The 18642-nt window shown below is 34.3% G+C and overlaps 3 protein-coding genes across 3 annotated transcripts; 1 reads left to right on the forward strand and 2 right to left on the reverse strand.

Annotated features, from left to right (window-relative positions):
- The first annotated feature begins 2745 nt into the window (after nt 1-2745).
- On the forward strand, nt 2746-7648 carry LOC114755926 (cysteine-rich receptor-like protein kinase 2). Its single transcript, XM_028944823.1, has 8 exons — nt 2746-3164; nt 4347-4747; nt 4853-4978; nt 5140-5267; nt 6008-6221; nt 6467-6698; nt 6799-6949; nt 7107-7648. Exons 1-8 carry the CDS (start codon nt 2770-2772, stop codon nt 7419-7421), a joined length of 1962 nt encoding a protein of 653 aa, XP_028800656.1. The 5' UTR covers nt 2746-2769; the 3' UTR covers nt 7422-7648.
- A 4787-nt stretch (nt 7649-12435) lies between these two features.
- Nucleotides 12436-13539, reverse strand: LOC114755906 (uncharacterized). The gene has a single exon (XM_028944803.1). The coding sequence runs from the start codon at nt 13537-13539 to the stop codon at nt 12436-12438; it is 1104 nt and encodes a 367-aa protein (XP_028800636.1).
- A 519-nt stretch (nt 13540-14058) lies between these two features.
- Nucleotides 14059-17425, reverse strand: LOC114755908 (cysteine-rich receptor-like protein kinase 3). The gene is made up of 4 exons (XM_028944804.1): nt 16996-17425; nt 16439-16576; nt 16100-16227; nt 14059-14289 (listed from the first exon to the last, which is right to left on the reverse strand). The coding sequence occupies exons 1-4, from the start codon at nt 17423-17425 to the stop codon at nt 14059-14061; spliced, it is 927 nt and encodes a 308-aa protein (XP_028800637.1).
- Nucleotides 17426-18642: the final 1217 nt, after the last annotated feature.

Consider the following 18642-nt stretch of genomic DNA (forward strand, 5'->3'; position numbering starts at 1 on the left):
GAAATTACCTTTAATAAAATAAAAATAATTAATTGAAGGATTTTGGTTATTTAGTTAATACTACGTGAACAGACTGAATATTTTAAATCAAACATGTTATATTATATTATAAAACATGCAAGAGAGATGTAAGAGAGATCATTACGGCGATAAGAACACCACGAGTAATTATTTTTGAATTTATTAAGTAGCCAATAGCAATTTAGGCCACACAAAAAAAAAAAAAGGCAAGCATGACTGTTCTCTTTAAGAAAGGTTTGCCAATGAACACGGGAATTTAGGTGTCCTTGTCATTTGTATCTTATTTATGACATATTTATCTTTCTCAAATACATTATATTTAAATATTTTATGAATATTCCAAAAGTTTGACTTCTCATACAGAGTTGACTTAGAATAACAGCTTGTGGAGAGGTTGGACATTAATTGCAAAAATACAATAATTTATATATATAGCTCAGGCATTATGAAAGCAAAATAAAAAAGGATTATTATTTAACGGTGCCGTTTATATGTATTGAAAAAATGGCGCCGTAGGTATGTGTGGAAGGGATTCTTTTCAAAGTAAACGGCAAGAAAAACAAAGCTTTCATTGTCGTTTATAAAGTTGAATCTTATCTCTTACCAGTGACTTATTATGGATTTTGATTCAAAAATGTGGAAAGCTAAGTCATTATAAAGTCACGTATTTGCCAAATAGATAACGTTAGAGTTAGAGTATTAAATAGGTAATTATTTCGAATTCCTCTCTGTAGACGGAGGCTTTAAAAAATACAAGTTGGAATGGAGGCTATAAATAAAAATAAAAAAACAAGTTGGCCTTTTTATAATTTTTATAATGTTTAGAATTTTCACATTTAGGCTTGAGTTGAGAAAAAATTAATTCAATAGAGACATCCCCGTTAATATTCAATTTATATGATAAAATTAGCAATAAATTATGTTATTAACAGGTCATGAATGATATAATTTATATTTTAAAATTCATTCCGTGAATGTGAAAATTTAATTTTCTAAACGGTTGGAAAATTGAAAAGAACAAAAAAAAAAAAAAGAAGCCTACTACTACCTAAGCATCTTGTCGCGTAGTTTGCATTTAAAAAATCATCTTTATCTTTCTTTTTCCCCTCCCCCTTGATACGCCAAAATCATATTTTATCTTGTGATATTCCCCCTCCTTTTTTATTAAGGAAAGAGCATTGCTAAAAACCACGATAAAATAAGAGAAGAAAAAATACATGTAGAGTTTTATGTAGAGTTTGAGAAGTCATATGATTCAAAAATTATGATGGCAAAAAAGAAAATTATGAATTATGTAGGTTTGGTATAAATGGACACACATTAACTATAGATTAATAACACGAATTTAGATCTAAAATTGGAGCCTCTAGGTTCCTGAAGTTCAACGATGTATATATGGACTTTACATTATTATACAAAATTCAAAGATAAATATAAATTATGTACGTTTCTATACATTTTTTCTATACTATGGAATATATATTTTCACCTTTATTTTTCTTTTTGATATGAAGAATTTTAATTTTGAAAAAAAAACTATTTTTTGAGAGTCTTAATTGTATGTTTGAGAAAACCCACCACCAGTCACAACAAATTAAATTCAAAGTTAGTATCTTTAATTTTAATTTTTTTTTAAAATAGCATATACTGATATACATACCACGCAACAAATTTTAAGGAAGAGGGCCCCTAACATGGGAAGTACATTTCTAGGTCAATATTCCCAACAGATCAGATGTCTGCATCGGTGGTGACATGCAAAACCATAATTGCCTATTTAAATGATAAATTATGATTTAATCTAACTTAGTTGTACAAATTTATAAAACTTCTATTATAAATTGAGAACGTGATTTACAAATAATTATTAAAATATTAAGAGATATTTTCACAATTTTATTGTAGTTACCCAAAATGGCTAATAAAGTCAGTCCAAAAACAAATGTGGCTATTTTTGCAATTTGCCTATAGAAAACTGTTATTAGTTCTGCTCTATAATATAAAACTTTAATTTATTTTATCTCTTGTGTTTATCATCTGTTTTTAAGCTAATTTACATAACTCATAAACTAATATAATCCAATGTTATGCAGTATCATTTTACAAAGATCATGTCGTGTTTGTTATAATTAGCTTTTTTATTTAACTTTCTTAATTTACTAAAATTAGTTAATTAACTTTGTTATGTTAAAGAGTAGAATTGATATACTACCTCCAGTATGTAATATAAGAAGTTAAGAATTAGTTGTGGATTGTCCCTCGTATTTATCGTTTTCTTTTCAGATTATCCCAATTGGTCGCAAATATTAAGAGAGTTTGCTTTAAAAAGTAATTTCAGTGCAAATGATTTCATGAAAATTTTTAGAAAAACCAACACATATTTTTATAGCATATAGCACACGTCGGATTCTTCATTATTAAGGTTAATTAGATATTATGTTAAGGGGTATGGCTAGTATTTTATTGAGGTTCCCGGCTGCTGCCGAAAGCTAAAATAATAGTTAATGGAATTCAAACACAGAATATAGCACACGTCGGATTCTTCATTATTCTGCTATACACAGACTATTCACTCTTCCCTTGGTCAACGTTCACCATGATCGTCTTCATACACGTATACATACACATACATACACATATACAAACACATACACAATACTTATATATATAGTATCCCACCTTTCATTCACTTCGCATCTTCTCTTTTAAATCTTTCTTTCTCTTCTGCAACTACAGAGAAAGAACACCATGTTGCTTCACCTGCAACAGAAACCCCACTTTGTCTTCTTCTTGAGTTTGATAATCTGGTCATGGTGGAGCTTTGACGGCGTCGTTTCGGAACCACAGACCAACTTTGTGAAACTAGGGTGTAGCCAGTACAACGTTAGTGACTTGTCCATCTTCAGTGATAACTTGAACATAACACTGAGAGACCTGAGAGCTCAGATCAGCAACCAGAGCAAGCACTTCGCGACGGCGCAGGCCGTGAAGGGTAACAATCCGGCGTATGGCCTTTTTCAGTGCAGAAACTACCTCTCCGTCAAAGATTGCCTTGCTTGTTTTGACTTCGCGAAGGTTCATATACGCAACTGTTCCGTCGCCGCCACCGGTGCTCGTATCATCTACGAAGGTTGCTTCCTCAGGTACAACTCTAACTTTGACTTCTTCTTGTTTTTTTTTTTCATACTACATCATTAGGATATAGATATAACATTTTTTTTTCAACTTTCATTATAAAACTAAACATGTGATTTTTATAAATAAATAAGTCCCCTTATCATAGTTAATAAATCCTGCTGTGTGTTCATCAATACTCATCACAATCATGAACACCGTATGCTCATCACTGACACAATATAGATTATCCAAAATTTGATATGGATGGTTTAAGTTTGAAAGTTTTAATATGCAATTTTTTTAATGATAAATTTATTTTTTAAAGAAGGGTTAGTTATAAGATTATCTTTATTTTAAATTCTATATCTATTAAAACAAAAAATTAATTATAATATATAAAAAATTTAAATTAAGTCTAAGCCATCCAACATCAATTTTGATGTACTCCCCTGTTTCGTCATGGTCCTATAATCCAACTGATGTCAAACACCGTTTTGAAAGATCTTTTAAATATGAGATTGCGAGTTAAAACTTAAAAATACATGGACGCATGAGCTATGACAAAAAAAAAAAACTTACTGTTTCATATAATTTTTATATTCTTTTCCTCGGATATATTTATATATATAGGCAGGCACACACATATAAAATATGAATGCGCGTGTGCGTCCACAATCTGGGACCGAGAAAATGTAGACAGTACTAAAACAGGCAAAAGATAAAATGATAAATTGTTCATTCATGCTTAAACAAAGATTAATATTTAGATGTAATTAGTTACATCATGAATAGAAGATATATTGTTTTTTGAAATTTTCATTTTATAGAATTTATTTACTTTTTATAATAGAGGAAATTCCTTGTAATTAATCTGTCCCTTTAAAAGGGAGAATTTTTTTTAAAAAAAAACCCCAAACAGGCTTTATGGCACGTGTAATTTTTTAATCAATAATGAGTTTAGATATTTTGTATAGAGCATCCACGTTATCACGCCACATACTCACTTGAATAAACCGGGGGGAAAAACAAAAACTTCATTGTGTCCTTAAGGAAGAAAAAGTTCGATTTAATGAATAAAATAATTATTACATGATACAGAAATACACAAAGAAATAGTTGTCGTTATTATTATTATATGATGGTAGCAGAGATATAGATATAATAGATATTACATGACTTTTGTGTTTCCTTTTTTGTATCGTGTAAAGGTACGAGAGCAGTGGATTCTTCGATCAGAACACAGACGCTGGGAACAACATAATCTGCGGGAATCAGACGATCAGAAACACCACAGGACTTTCTTCAACTGTGCAACAAGTTCTAACGAATCTGGACATAGCAACCCCAAGAATCAGTGGTTTTTATGCAGCCACTAAGACGCCTGTGCCTAACAGTAATGGCTCAAACATTTATGCCATTGCTCAATGTATTGAGACCCTCACACAAGTTGGCTGCCAGGATTGCCTCAACATTGCCTTGAGAAATTTCCAGATCTGTCTTCCCAATTCAAATGCTAAGACTTATGATGCTGGTTGTTTCATGAGATACTCCACCACGGCCTTCTTTGCAGATAATCAAACCATTAACATTAATCCCTTCCTGAAAGAAGGTATACACACACACACACACTTATAAAAGCTTGGAATTACTTTCCAGTGAGATTTACTTGTGTCTGTGTCTGTGTGTGTTTATTTTCTTTTCTTGTGACTTGCAGGGGGAGCTTCAACGAAGAAGAAGGCCATTATTGGGGGAGTGGTTGGAGGTGGATCTTTTCTTTTGATCCTCCTTGCATTATTTGCTTTGTACAGACGATCAACGTCGTCCAAGAGGATTCATAGAGGTATAAGACAACTTGGAAAGACTTTATTTATGCTTTGTCTTTTTCAGTGATATATATAGTTTGCTCCAAAGGAAAATGCTATATAAATTAAATTATGAAGATGAATCCCTTGCTGATTTTAATTATTTATTGTGAGGTTTTTTATCTGGTTTTTCTTACAGGTGATATTTTAGGAGCAACTGAGTTGAAAGGCCCAATTAATTATAGGTACAGCGATCTTAAGAAGGCCACAAAGAATTTCAGTAAAGAAAATAAACTAGGAGAAGGAGGCTTCGGTGATGTGTACAAGGTAAATCCTATAAATATTTGTCTTCAATATTATAATCGACTGATCCCTTTTTAAAATAGATTATTGATTCTAAGCGTGTTTCATGGATCTGCATCTTTTCCTTTCCAAAATCGTGCTGTCCGAATCTGGTTAATGAGTTTATATTTACTTGATTCAACAGCTGAGATATGAGCTTCATCTAATGGAACCATTTTTATTAACATATGAAATGTATTTCATAGCCATGAAAATCTAACTAATAATAATGGATCTGATTTAAGATATAGAAGAGGACGACACGAGTTGCATAGAGGAATTTTGTATTTGATTCTGTCTCTGTAGGTTCCTTAATATTTGTGAACAAGGTTCAAAGAATACTACTCCTCCGATCCTTAATATAAGACCCATTTAACTAATTTGATTAGATTAAGGAAATTAGGTCAGTTAGTTAATTATAAGAAATATGACACATTTTTCCTAAAATACCATAATCATTTTTCTTAATACCCCTTCTTCCTCTCCTACTTGATTATGGTTGAGGAAGTATCCATAGGGGTAATTTAGAGAAAATTGATAAATATGAGAAATGGATCTTATATTTAGGACCAAAACGAAATCAATAATTGAGTTCTATATTAAGGACAGGAGGAGTACAATAGTTCTTACTTTATGATTGACTTCTATTCATTTACTTATTTGTATGGATTGTTACAACTTCAATAAGCATGACCTATTATTTATAACGTATCTTTGTTGAATAGGGCACTCTAAAAAATGGGAAGGTAGTTGCTGTCAAGAAATTGGCTTTAGGGCAATCCAAACAGATGGAGAAAGATTTTGAGAGTGAAGTAAAGTTGATAAGTAACGTCCATCATCGGAATCTTGTCCGACTTCTTGGATGTTGCACTAAAGGACAAGAGAGGCTGCTTGTTTATGAATACATGAGAAACAACAATGTTGGCACATTCTTGTTTGGTAGGCAAAATTTAAATAATATTTTAAAAATGTTTATGGCCTTTTTTAAAGTATGATATACAAATATGTTTCTCAACAAATAAGCATGTTGACTTCTTTACAACAGCATTATATACAACTAACCAGTTTGTATATCATAACATAGCGTAGTCAAACACTTAAAATGAATTTCTTGAATCGTTTTGAAAATCATCTTTAAAACTTTTCTTTTCATCTTTTAATAATTTCTAAATTGTTGAAAACAGGAGAAAATAAAGGCTCCCTCAGCTGGAAGCAACGTTATAATGTAATTTTAGGCACAGCAAGAGGTTTGGCCTATTTACATGAGGAATTCCATGTATGTATCATACATAGGGATATAAAGAGTAGTAACATTCTTTTGGATGATGATTTCCAACCAAAAATTGCTGACTTTGGGTTAGCTAGGCTTCTCCCGCATGACTTATCTCATCTCAACACGAAATTTGCAGGAACAATGTAAGTAAAAGTATATGCTTATACAAGTTTCAATGTTTTGTGTGTCATTTTTACATGACTGATTTGATCCATTATACCATAAATATTTTGTTTTTGCTAGGGGATATACAGCACCTGAATATGCAATGCATGGACAACTATCAGAGAAGGCCGATACCTATAGTTTCGGTGTTGTAGTCCTAGAAATCATAAGTGGACACAAGAGCGGTGAATCAAAGGATGAGAGTGAAGGAGAATTCCTCCTTCAAAGAGTAAGAAAATTCTCAACAAATATAACAAAAAAGTGCTATTTATCTTCGAATATGGAAGTACAATTTAAAGTGTCTAGCTACATGATCTCCAATAATATAACATAAAAAATAACATATTTTACAGTCACATAACTAACACTTTGTTTCAAACTGGCAGGCTTGGAAACTCTATGATAGAGGCATGCACATTGAGTTTGTGGACAAAACCCTAGACCCTAATGAGTATGATCCAGAAGAAATGAAGAAAATCATAGAGATTGCTTTGCTTTGCACTCAAGCATCTCCTGCAGCGAGGCCAACAATGTCTGAAATTGTAATTATGCTCAAAGGCAAAGGATTAATGGAGAACAGAAGACCCACTATGCCAGTCTATGTGGATCCTAATTTTAATCCCAGAAGGGACTCTTCAACCTCTAACAATTCATCCTCATCAAATGCTACTGCCTCCACTATTGTTCTATCTGGAAGGTGATTGATTGCATTATGCAAGAACTTGATGTCAAGGGTCACTCGAAGTTTCAACTGAAGTAAGTGTTGTAGTAATGATCAAGGAAATAGCGTGTAGGGTTCATCGTAATTTCATGATTCATGATCTGTGTGCAATGAAACGTCAATTCTGTTTCTGTGGGTAGAAGTGTATGTGAAAGTGAGGTCATCCTTGGCCTATTGTGTGAAATAAATTCTGAGCCTTTTTGGTTTTTTGCCCTGTTTTTGGTATTTATTTTCGGAAGAGATATACAAAAATTACCAACAAAAAAAAACCCCTCGGTTTGAACTTTGAAGCTAGTACATGTGAAATACACGTGAGCGAAAGAGGCATGGTAGGCCCCATTATCAACATAATACAAAGCAGTTTCTCTCTACATATATATTTACAAATCATTCTTATCTCTCTCTTTTCTTTATCTCTTTCCAACGAGAATTGAATAAAAATAAAATTGAAAAACAATCATTAAATATTTTACAAATGACTTATATTTAGGACAAAATTTTCTCTATAAGTGATTTATAATAAAGATCGAAGTGATATATAAGATGCATGCCCAAGATGTGTTTGACGCTTGTAGGAACCATTAGCATATGTCCTACGCTTGATTTAAAATAAATAAATAAATAGGGTATAAAATTGATTGTCACAAGTCCCACATTGGGGCGGTTGCCTTGAAAGATGGGCTGTATATAAGGCATTAGGCTCTCAAACTCCAATAGCTAACTTTTGGACCCTGGTTCTCTTAAAAATTTATACTCATTACATTGATTCTTTCATTGAGAGTTAGCCGACAGTGAAGCCATCAGGACATCAACTCTTGATGAGGATGGTGAATTGTGTCCCGTGTTGGGAGGATTACCTTGAAAAAAGAGCCTTATGAAATCTTAAGCTCTCTTAAGAGTGTGGTTCTTTTGTAGTCATTCTATGGGCACAATTAGAATAAATTAATGAAAATACGATGAACTTAGGAAGAGCAAGAAAGAACTTGGAGGAAGGGAAGTTTCAAGGGGGGAGGAAAAATGGTTTCTTAATATCGTTCATGAATTACTATATGTTCAGTAAATATATAACTTCTGTAAGTGTACGTTAGCATCTATCTTCGGTGACAAAATAAACATAACACTTCGAGACCTCAGCTTAGATAAGCAATCAAAACAAACACTTTTGCGACCGTGAATTAGTGGATTCTTCTATCAAAACACATACGTTCTAAACAAAGTAATCTGCAGGGATCAAATTTAAAGAGGAGACTGAAGAATCCAGAACGAAGCAAATAAGCTAGCTGCTGCAGCTATAATGAGCTTCTTTTTGGTCAAGAATTAAACAGATTTAAAGAGATGGGAATACGATATCGAAAATAGACTCCAAAAATTGTTTTCATCCTTTTCTTTCATCAACACACATTTAATATAATTTATTCTTGACATGATTGTACGAGTAATTGAGATAATGTTAAACTCCAATACGAGATTGTTATTTCATGTGACTGTATATAAGTAATATCATTTAAGAAGTCACATTATGTAGAAATATTATCTCCAAGTGAACAATAAGATTGGATAGTTGATGCCAACTGTTACCAATCGAAAATGGGAAAATGAATATCTTACTTTATTACTCTTCATAACCAAGTATATATGTACATGATTAATATATATAACAGAAAGATAACAGAAATTAGTTTCTAACTTAATAACAGATTAATTCCCTAACACCCCCCGCAAGCTAGAGCATGGATGTTTTTCATGCCCAGCTTGGAAGTGAGCTCATGGAATCTGGCTGGATGTAGAGGCTTGGTGAAAATATCAGCTAGTTGATTTGTTGTCCGAACTGGGAGTAGATGAATAACCTTTGCCTGTAGCTTTTCTCTGACCAGATGACAGTCAAGTTCGATGTGTTTTGTGCGCTCATGGAAGGTTGGATTGGAGGCAATCTGAATAACAGATTGATTATCACAGTAGAGCAGTGCAGGATCTATGTGAGATAAGTGGAAGTCGTTTAGAAGGTAGATAACCCATTGTAGTTCACAAGTGGTTGAGGCTAGAGCCCTGTATTCAGCTTCAGAGGATGATCTAGAGACTGTGGTTTGTTTCTTGGCTCGCCAGGAGATTAAAGAGGAACCAAGGAAGATGGCAAAACTAGTGACTGATCGACGAGTATCAGGACAACCAGCCCAATCAGAGTCACTGAAGCTTTTTAATTTCAAGTTGGATGTAGAAGAGAAAAGGAGACCTGCTCCAAGAGAGGATTTAATGTACCTTAGAACACGGTGGGCTGCCTGAAGATGGATATCAGTGGGAGAGGACATGAATTGGCTCAACTGCTGTGTAGCAAAGCTCAAGTCCAGCTGTGTGGTAGTAAGATACTGAAGTCTACCAATAAGTTTCCGATAAGATTGTGGATCAGTCAAAGGTTGACCCTTGTCTTTGAAAAGCTTCAAATGTGGGTCCATGGGAGTGGAGGCAGGTTTGCATGCCAAATAACCAGTGTCTTGAAGTAGCTCTAAGGCGAATTTACGTTGAGATAGAAAAATGCCATCTTTGGACCGAGCAAGTTCAAGACCAAGAAAGAAACGGAGTTCACCAAGGTCTTTAATTGTGAAGGCTGCATTTAAACGTTGCTTAATAAGAGAGATTTCAGCCAAATCATTTCCAGCAAGGACCACATCATCAACATATATTAGTATAGTAGTAAAGGAATAAAAAACAGCTCTGAAAAAGAGAGAATGATCAGAGGCTGACTGAACATAGCCATAGGAAAGTAAAGCAGATGATAATTTTGAATACCATTGGTGACTTGCTTGTTTCAAACCATAGAGGGACTTTTGTAATCTGCAAACCAGATTTGGAGAAGAGGGTGTAAAGCCTTTTGGAAGGTCCATATACACTTCTTCATGTAGGTCTCCATGAAGAAATGCATTATTGATGTCTAATTGATGTAAGAACCAATTTTTTGCAGCTGCAATAGAGAGCAGTAAACGAAGAGAAGTCATCTTGGCAATTGGTGAGAAAGTGTCAAAGTAATCAATGCCCTCTGTTTGTGTGTAGCCTTTTGCTACAAGTCTGGCTTTATATCTCTCAACTTTACCATTAGCTTTATACTTAGTTTTGAACACCCATTTGCACCCAATGGTTCTCTTGCCAGGTGGTAAAGAAGTTAAAACCCAAATCTGATTCTGTTCCAGAGCATGTATTTCTGTTGTCATAGCATCCCTCCATTTTGAATGTTTAACAGCTTGACTATATGTTTTTGGATCAGGGTAGAGGTGACAAACAAGACAAAATTATGGTAAGCAGAAGAAAGAGAAGAATAGGATAAAACTGAAGATAGAGGATACTTAGATGAGTAACCTGGACTTGATGATTGGTCAGCAGTAGAAATAAGGGCACAATGATAATCTTGCAAATATGATGGAGGTTTATGGGGTCTAGTTGAGCGGCGAAGGAAATGGGAGGTAGTCTGAGGAGAGGGAGGAGAAATGGATGAAGGGGTAGATATAGAGGGAGGAATTATTGATGAAGAGGAGTTATTATTATCATCAATAGTGTCAGCAGAAGCAGAAGAAGAAGTGGGTGAAATAGTGGTAGGTTCAATAGCAACAGAAAGAGAAGTGGGTGAAACAGTGTTGGGAAAAGAGACAGAGGAGATGTTGTTGTCATCATCTAAAAAGACAGGAAAGTCTTGAATGGTGGGGTCAGAAGGAGAACTAATGGGTGAAGAAAGAGAACTGACTTTGTCAGATTTGAAAGGGAAAATTAGTTCATGAAAAACAACATCTCTAGACAAAAAAATTTGATTTGTAACCAAGTCTAATAAAATGTAAGCTTTTGAGCCAGACGGAAAACCAAGGAAAATGCATTTTCTAGCTCTTGAATCAAATTTAAACCTATGACTGGATAATGTAGATGCAAAGCATAGGGAGCCAAAAACTTTGAAATCAGAATATGAAGGTTCAGTGTTGTATAATTTTGCATAGGGTGTGGAATTATGAAGCACAGGAGAAGGTAAAAGGTTGATAATGAAAGCAACATGCTGAACAACAAAGGACCAGTAAGTAATAGGTATGTTAGACTGAAATAATAAAGCACGAGCAACATTTAAAATGTGTTGATGTTTCCTTTCTACAAGACCATTTTGCTGAGGAGTCTCAACACAGGATGTTTGGTGTAAAATTCCTTTAGAAGTATAATAATCAAGCATAGAAAATTCTGGGCCATTATCAGAACGGATGACTTTAACAGTGGTAGCAAATTGATTTTCAATGAGAACTAAGAAATTTTTAAGCTGTGTTCTGGCATCAAATTTAAGTCGCAATAAGAATAGCCAAGTATAGCGGGAGTAGTCATCAACAATTGTAAGAAAATATTTATGTCCTTGAATAGAGGGAACAGAAAAGGGTCCCCAAATGTCAACATGAATCAGATCAAAAATTTTATTGCTTTTACTGGAGCTTACAGGAAAAGGTAATCGTTTGTGTTTGGAAAAATGACAAGTATCACAAACAATGGAATGAGGAATACAAGTAATGTCAGGAATTTTCTTATGCAAAACAGATAAAGTTGAATTGGAAATGTGACCAAGGCGAAGGTGCCAAAGAGTGAAGGTTGAGTCTGTTTTGGTAGTGGCCAAATGAATATGAGAAGCAGGAAAGGATAGAAGCATATCTGCATTTAAGAGATAAAGCCCGTCGAAAATTTTAGCTGTAGCAATCATCAGTGAAGGTTGGAGCAAGTGTATCTGACATGAATGAGAATAAAAAAAATTAGAAAACAGTGAAGAGAAAGTGTTAAACGAGAAACCAATATGATGTTGAAGGTAAAATTTGGGAGATACAGGACATTGTGTAAGACCAAAGAGGAAGATAGAGCAATAATACCAGAAATAGAAGCTATGGAATGAGAACCAGTAGGAAGATGGACAGAAATGGGTGAAATAGATTGATAAGAAGAAAATAAATCTAAGGAAAAGCAGACATGATCAGTAGCATCAGAATCGATTATCCAAGTACTGGAAGGTGGAGAAGGAAAACCGAGGAGACTGAAGTAGATACGTGATTAACAGAAGTAGAGGCCGAAGGTGGAGATGGACTTAGCAGAGTTAGGAGATGTTGGTATTGCTCAACAGAGAGTTGAGGAAGGATAGTCATTGTTTGTGTTGAGTGATGAGGAGGGAGAGGCTTAGAAGGATGGATTTCTTGAACAGAGGCAAAATCTTGAGTCAAAAAATTATTCACAGAGGCAGAGGAACCATTGCGAAACCTGAAACCCAGTGGAAAACCATGCTTTCTATAGCATGTTTCTTCAGTATGCCTTGGTTTCCCACAGTAGGTGCATTGTTTGATGGTACTCTGGTTCGAACCAATGAAAGAACCCGCAGGAGAAGGTCGTGAACCCTTAGTAAGCATAATCTTGGGCTCTGGAGCAATGTGAAATTCGCGTTCTTGTTGCAGTACAAGGGAAAAGGTTCGAGTAATGGAAGGTAAAGGATCAAGCATCATAATTTGAGACTTTACGGAAGCATATTGCTCGTTAAGTCCTTTGAGAAATCTGATCACGTAGTCTTCCTCTCTGTGCTTAGCAGCAGATCCATGGGAGGAACACGCACAGGGCTTGATCGGACGGATACTAGAGAGTTCATCCCAAAGGATTTTAAGCCTCGTATAGTACTCTGTAACATTCAAATTTCCTTGCTTCAGACTGTGTATTTCTTCCTGGAGATCGGCGATGCGAAAAATGTCAGACTGAGAGTAACGAGAACAGAGATCAGTCCAAATGTCGGAAGCCCGATCAAACCAAAGGATGCTCTTCGCAATGGTAGGAGAAAGCAATTTGGTGAGCCATCCTTGCACCAGGTTGTTACAGCACTCCCAGTATGGAAACATCGGGTCAAAAGCGGAAGGAGGAGGAAGAGACCCATCGACGAATTTTTTGGACAGGAGTGCCATGCGCATCGATCTTGCCCAGGTGTGATAGTTCGAACCATCAAGCGGCGGTGCAACCAGAATTAATGCGGGATTTTCATTGGGATGTATGTAGTAAGGAGAGGTCTGATCAATGGAAGGAGAAGCGGTGGTGGAGTCAGAGACGACAGAGTCAGCCATGGAAGCTCAGAGAGAGGAAAGTAGGACCGGATAGGGTGAAGGGCAGAAAAGGAAGAAAGGGAGAGAGAAAAAGAAAAAAAAATGTATGCTCTGGATACCATGTTACCAATCGAAAATGGGAAAATGAATATCTTACTTTATTACTCTTCATAACCAAGTATATATGTACATGATTAATATATATAACAGAAAGATAACAAAAATTAGTTTCTAACTTAATAACAGATTAATTCCCTAACACCAACCCTTTAAGTGAAAAGAATAATAGACGTAATTCAACCAAACTTTAAGAGAGATTATTAATGTTATTTACCGAACACACTCTAATAATCAATCAGCAAACAATTTCCAAGATCGAGGTATCCTTATGCACTGATCTTATTCAAGAATGGAATGAAGCACAATCATTTTCCATTTTCTTCTCCTCCTTCTACGCTTTCTTTTTTAATTTTTGTGATGATCCAAACTCCCAATTAAGTCACCCGTAACTGCATTTTTAAAGAAGTCTCCCGTAGATCTCTAATTAGTTTCTATCAAGATAGGCATAGTGGGACTTATGTTGTCTAATAAATCCTTGTTTTGAAGCAAAGCAACTACTTCAGACATCATTGGTCTGGTATCAGCAGATGCTTGGGTGCAAAGTAAACCAATCTCTATGATTCTCTTCACTTCTTCTGCATCATATCCATTAGGGTTTGCTGTTTTGTCGACCAACTCTAAATGCCTTCCTTTTTCGTATAAGTTCCAAGCCTATAGATATCAAGGTGAACAAAAGTGAAGTGAAATAAAAGGAGCAGAAAAATACAACCAAAAAATTAGGCCATTTTCCTGTTTTTATGGCAAAAATATATCTTAATCCTTTAACTTCACATAAAATTTCTTTTCGATCTCGTAATTTTATAAAATTTCTTTTCAATCATCTAATCCTAATGCCATTAGCGAAAAAAAAGTTTGCATGAAACTTTTGAATGTTTAAGAAATATCCTCACGTATTGACACATCAAGTTTAATTTTTTTAAATAATAATAATTGGTACGAAATGTCGTCATTTAATATTGATGATATTAGGGACAGGATATTGAAAAGATGTTTTATAAAATTAACGACCAAATTGAAAATATATTAATGATTGCCATATGTGCACTCCTATCTATTTTTAATATTAAATTACAATGTTTGTCAAAAAGAAATAGCTTGTTTTTTGGGGGGAAAAACCATATTGTTAGAATAGATACCACAAACCGTATCAAAAAAAAAAAAGAATAGATACCACAAATAAATTATCACAAAAAACAACTACCTTTCAAATGATCAAAGTAAACTTACCTTTTAAGGAAGGAATGCCCCTTCATCATCTTCTTCATCAAGGTTTAATTCTCTGCACTTTTGACCACTAATGATCTCTAAAACTACAATACCATACTTATAAATATCGGCTTTCTCTAATAAATGGCCATAAATTGCGTAGTCTGGTGATGTGTATCCTCCATATAATACATGTATAATATATATTAATTAGATATAAGCAAGAGCTCAAGTGAAAACATATATGTTATGACCCAGCAAAAATATGAAATGGACATATGCGATGTAAATCTTTGTGACATGTTTGACATTTATATGAATTCATTGAAGTATTCAAGCTAAGGTGTATATATAGTTATTTTGACTTACAATGTTCCTGCCATTTTTGTCCTTACATGAGATATGTTCTCCGGTTGTAGTCTTGCTAGACCAAAATGAGCAATTCTAGGTTGTAGATCATCATCTAAGAGGATATTATTAGTCTTGATATCTCTATGTATAATACGAATAGGAAATTCTTTATGCAAATAAGCCAAACCTCTTGCTGTTCCTAAATTATATCACATCACTGCTTCCAATTGAGAGAACCTTTCTTTTTACCTGTTTCTCAAGTTTGCAAACTTTGAAAGATAAGAGAAAAATACAGGAAGGTTGAAACATGATAATCATTTCAAAAATGTTACAATAGGGAATTGACATATGCTTATTCAATACTCTAATAAAATCATGACATATGAGTAAACTTTTGTTTGAGAAGTTAGTCATATATTATTAAGTTGAAAATATGTTCACATGTCATAACATTATTAAGAACTTTAATATAACCCATACTTATAGAATTCTTTTAAAAAATTTTAGTTGATTGATGGAAGATACCAAATATGAATCTATCAAGACTGCTGTTTTTCAAGTATTCATAGACAAGGATTTTATTGTAGCCTTTACTACAACAACCCAGGAGTCGAACAAGATACCGATGATGAACATTACTTATAAGCATCACTTCACTTTCAAACTCTTCCTCCACCCTATTGGAGTTGTATGAAGTCAATTTCTTGACTGCAACAACTTTTTCCATTCTTCAGAGTGCCCTATTCATGATAATAAGATAAAATCATAATTTTATTAAAAGTTCTAGTTTTGTTCTTTGCAAATATAATCTTCACAACATTATATTAAACTCATTTAGAGAAATCTATCCTTGCTTTACAGCATGATCAAGACTAAGATATTGAAAAAATCAAATTAAAGTTACCTTGTATACAGCCCCAGATCCTCCTTCTCCTAGTTTATTTTCTTCACTAAAATTTTTTGTTGCAGGCACCAAATCATTATAACTGTAGGTAACTGGGCCTTTCAGCTTGCTTACTCCAGTCAAGTCGCCTTTTATATATACAAACGCAAGTGAATGACAAAAAACCAGTCAAGGATTTATCCTCTCACATATATGAAAATTAAACCAAAGCATCATATATTAAATTATTATGAACTGATATATAGTACTCATTCGTTCCTAAATATAAGACCTATTTTGTAGTGTAATTTACACTATAGAATGAATAATATATTTAGGACCGGAGGAGTATTTGCATACTTTTCAAGTGGTTTCCTCTAGGAACCTTCTTATTGCTTTTTCGTTGTTTAATCCAAGCAAATAGTGCTAGGAGGATCAAAGAAAGTGCTACACCTCCAACAACTTTGCCAATAGTTTCCCTTTTGTTGCTTGAAGAACCTACAGGGCAGGAAAACAAATAAGTCATCTTTTGATTAATTAATCACTCAATTTGAATCGTAGCCAACTTTATTACATAGTTAAATGTAGAACCTTTGCTAATATAAACTATGCGCTTTTGCTTGATATAAATGTATCTAGCATATGTTTTCTCTGTGATTCTTAAAAACCACTGCTAAACTCTTCACCCTAGCATATTTAGTTGCGACTTCTTAGACTATAAGGAGGAAGGCCTAGACTCAATCCACAACTAGTACACTCACATGTTTCTTGTAACAATGTTGCTGCAGTAGAGATTTATATAGAGGATCCTGGATATTACAGAGGACATGGATAATATGTGATTTAAAATTATAGACAAGGAAGCTATTAATGAGATGTTGCAGTGATGTGTGGGATCATCTAGGAATGACTTGTACCTTGTATGACCAAGGGTATGGCATCAATGGTTTGGTTATCAGGAAAGAAGGAAGAGGTGGAGTATCTGATGAAGCAGCCAGCAGCATAAGCCCTGCCATCTGAATTGGGAAGACAAGTCTGCATATTGTTGTCCCCAGCGGTTAAGCAATCGAGGCAAGCACTTTGTGTGATAGTTTCTATACACTGAGCAAAGGCATAAATAGTTGGACCATTATTAGGCATTTGTGTCTTGGAAGCTGCATAAAAACCAGATGCGGTTGGTATTGTCGTTCTCAAATTCGTTAGCAATTTTTGGGCTGCTGATGTAAATTCTGTGGATTCTGCTGTCCTATTCCCACACGATACAGCATTGAATGACGTTGTCTCGCTGAAGAAAGTGCTAACCTCGTACCTAAGTAAAACGCCACAACGTATATACCATAATATCATTTTTCCAAGCTCAATATGAAATACTACCTCTGGCTTTTAATATAGGAACTAGTTGACTAATTTGAGTAGATTAAAAAAGTTTGCTAAGTTTATTATTTGTAATAAATAGGTGTTATCTTCTCTGAAAAACTCTTACTAATCATGTGTATTAGTTAGAATTAGTATTTGATGAAAACTACAAGGAGAACTTTAAAAATAAATAAATAAATATGATATGCAAAGTGAATTGAGGTTCATATTTAGAACTAAATTGAATGTTAAATTAACTTTTTTATTAAGGACAAGAGATTGTATTATACTTTGTACAATGTATAAGATAATAGTACATGTAGGTTATTAATGCTGATAAAGATGATATTTTGAGTTATTTGTTGACTATGAAATTATGTTACATGATTATTGAGTCAAATATGTGATTTATAATGAGCATTCATTTGCACCTGTGCATCACACGGGTATTATATAATTTATTCAAAAACAGAATGACGATAACTCAAGCTTTAAGTAGGGTGGTACCTGAGAAAGCAGTTGTCGTAGAGGACATGAGCACCATGGGTGCCGACAGAGCAATTGCGTATTGCGACGGCGGCAACATCCAAGCAGGCGAGACAGTAGGCGATGGAAAGGTAGTCTCTGCACTAAAAAAGAGAGGAGGCGGGGTTGGTCTGATCACCTCGCTGCGACGTTGCAAAGTGCTTGCTTTGGTCTTTGACCTAATCTCTCAAATCTCGAAATGTTGTGTTTAGGTTCTCTGAAACATCCTTACTTTAACCCCTCAGAGTATGTATTTGGAAGTGTTACGGTTCAAGCGATTCACAAAATAAGCATGTAGATTGAACTTTGTGATTGGTTCTCGGGTTACTGTTTACTGGTTAAATTCCAGATTTTTCGGTCCAACTTTGAGCAATCATAACTCTTATCACACACATCCATTTTGAGTGATCTACTACTGTTTTTAAATATCAGGATGTGTAATTTACTCATGTCAAATTTTATGAGCAGAGTCAATTATTTGCCATACTTCTACTCTGTCACTATTTTGTTACTCAATTAGGGATAGCTTATCCCTTGACTTGCACTAACAGTTCATGATTAAGACTTTCCATACATAATACCATTCATACACTAACTATTCCCATACATTATTATAGCTAATTACATAAGCCAACATCATCATTTATCATCATATACCATCAATGGCACATTTACCACATACA

Source organism: Neltuma alba, unplaced genomic scaffold (genome assembly GCF_004799145.2).
Source record: "Neltuma alba isolate B1F8T4 unplaced genomic scaffold, ASM479914v2 tig00010348_pilon, whole genome shotgun sequence".
NCBI classification, from domain to species: Eukaryota; Viridiplantae; Streptophyta; class Magnoliopsida; order Fabales; family Fabaceae; genus Neltuma; species Neltuma alba.

What these genes read in the sequence shown, in the direction of transcription:
- LOC114755926 (XM_028944823.1), top strand. Translation starts at nt 2,770, where the DNA reads ATGTTGCTTCACCTGCAACAGAAACCCCACTTTGTCTTCTTCTTGAGT. An exon ending in GTCCAAGAGGATTCATAGAG is followed by an intron (nt 4,979 to 5,139) that starts GTATAAGACAAC and finishes TTTTTCTTACAG; the next exon opens with GTGATATTTTAGGAGCAACT. An exon ending in TGTTGGCACATTCTTGTTTG is followed by an intron (nt 6,222 to 6,466) that starts GTAGGCAAAATT and finishes TGTTGAAAACAG; the next exon opens with GAGAAAATAAAGGCTCCCTC.
- LOC114755906 (XM_028944803.1), bottom strand. Translation starts at nt 13,539, where the DNA reads ATGGCTGACTCTGTCGTCTCTGACTCCACCACCGCTTCTCCTTCCATT.
- LOC114755908 (XM_028944804.1), bottom strand. Translation starts at nt 17,425, where the DNA reads ATGATATTATGGTATATACGTTGTGGCGTTTTACTTAGGTACGAGGTT. An exon ending in CATACCCTTGGTCATACAAG is followed by an intron (nt 16,577 to 16,995) that starts GTACAAGTCATT and finishes CCTGCCCTGTAG; the next exon opens with GTTCTTCAAGCAACAAAAGG. An exon ending in GATCTGGGGCTGTATACAAG is followed by an intron (nt 14,290 to 16,099) that starts GTAACTTTAATT and finishes TGATATCTATAG; the next exon opens with GCTTGGAACTTATACGAAAA.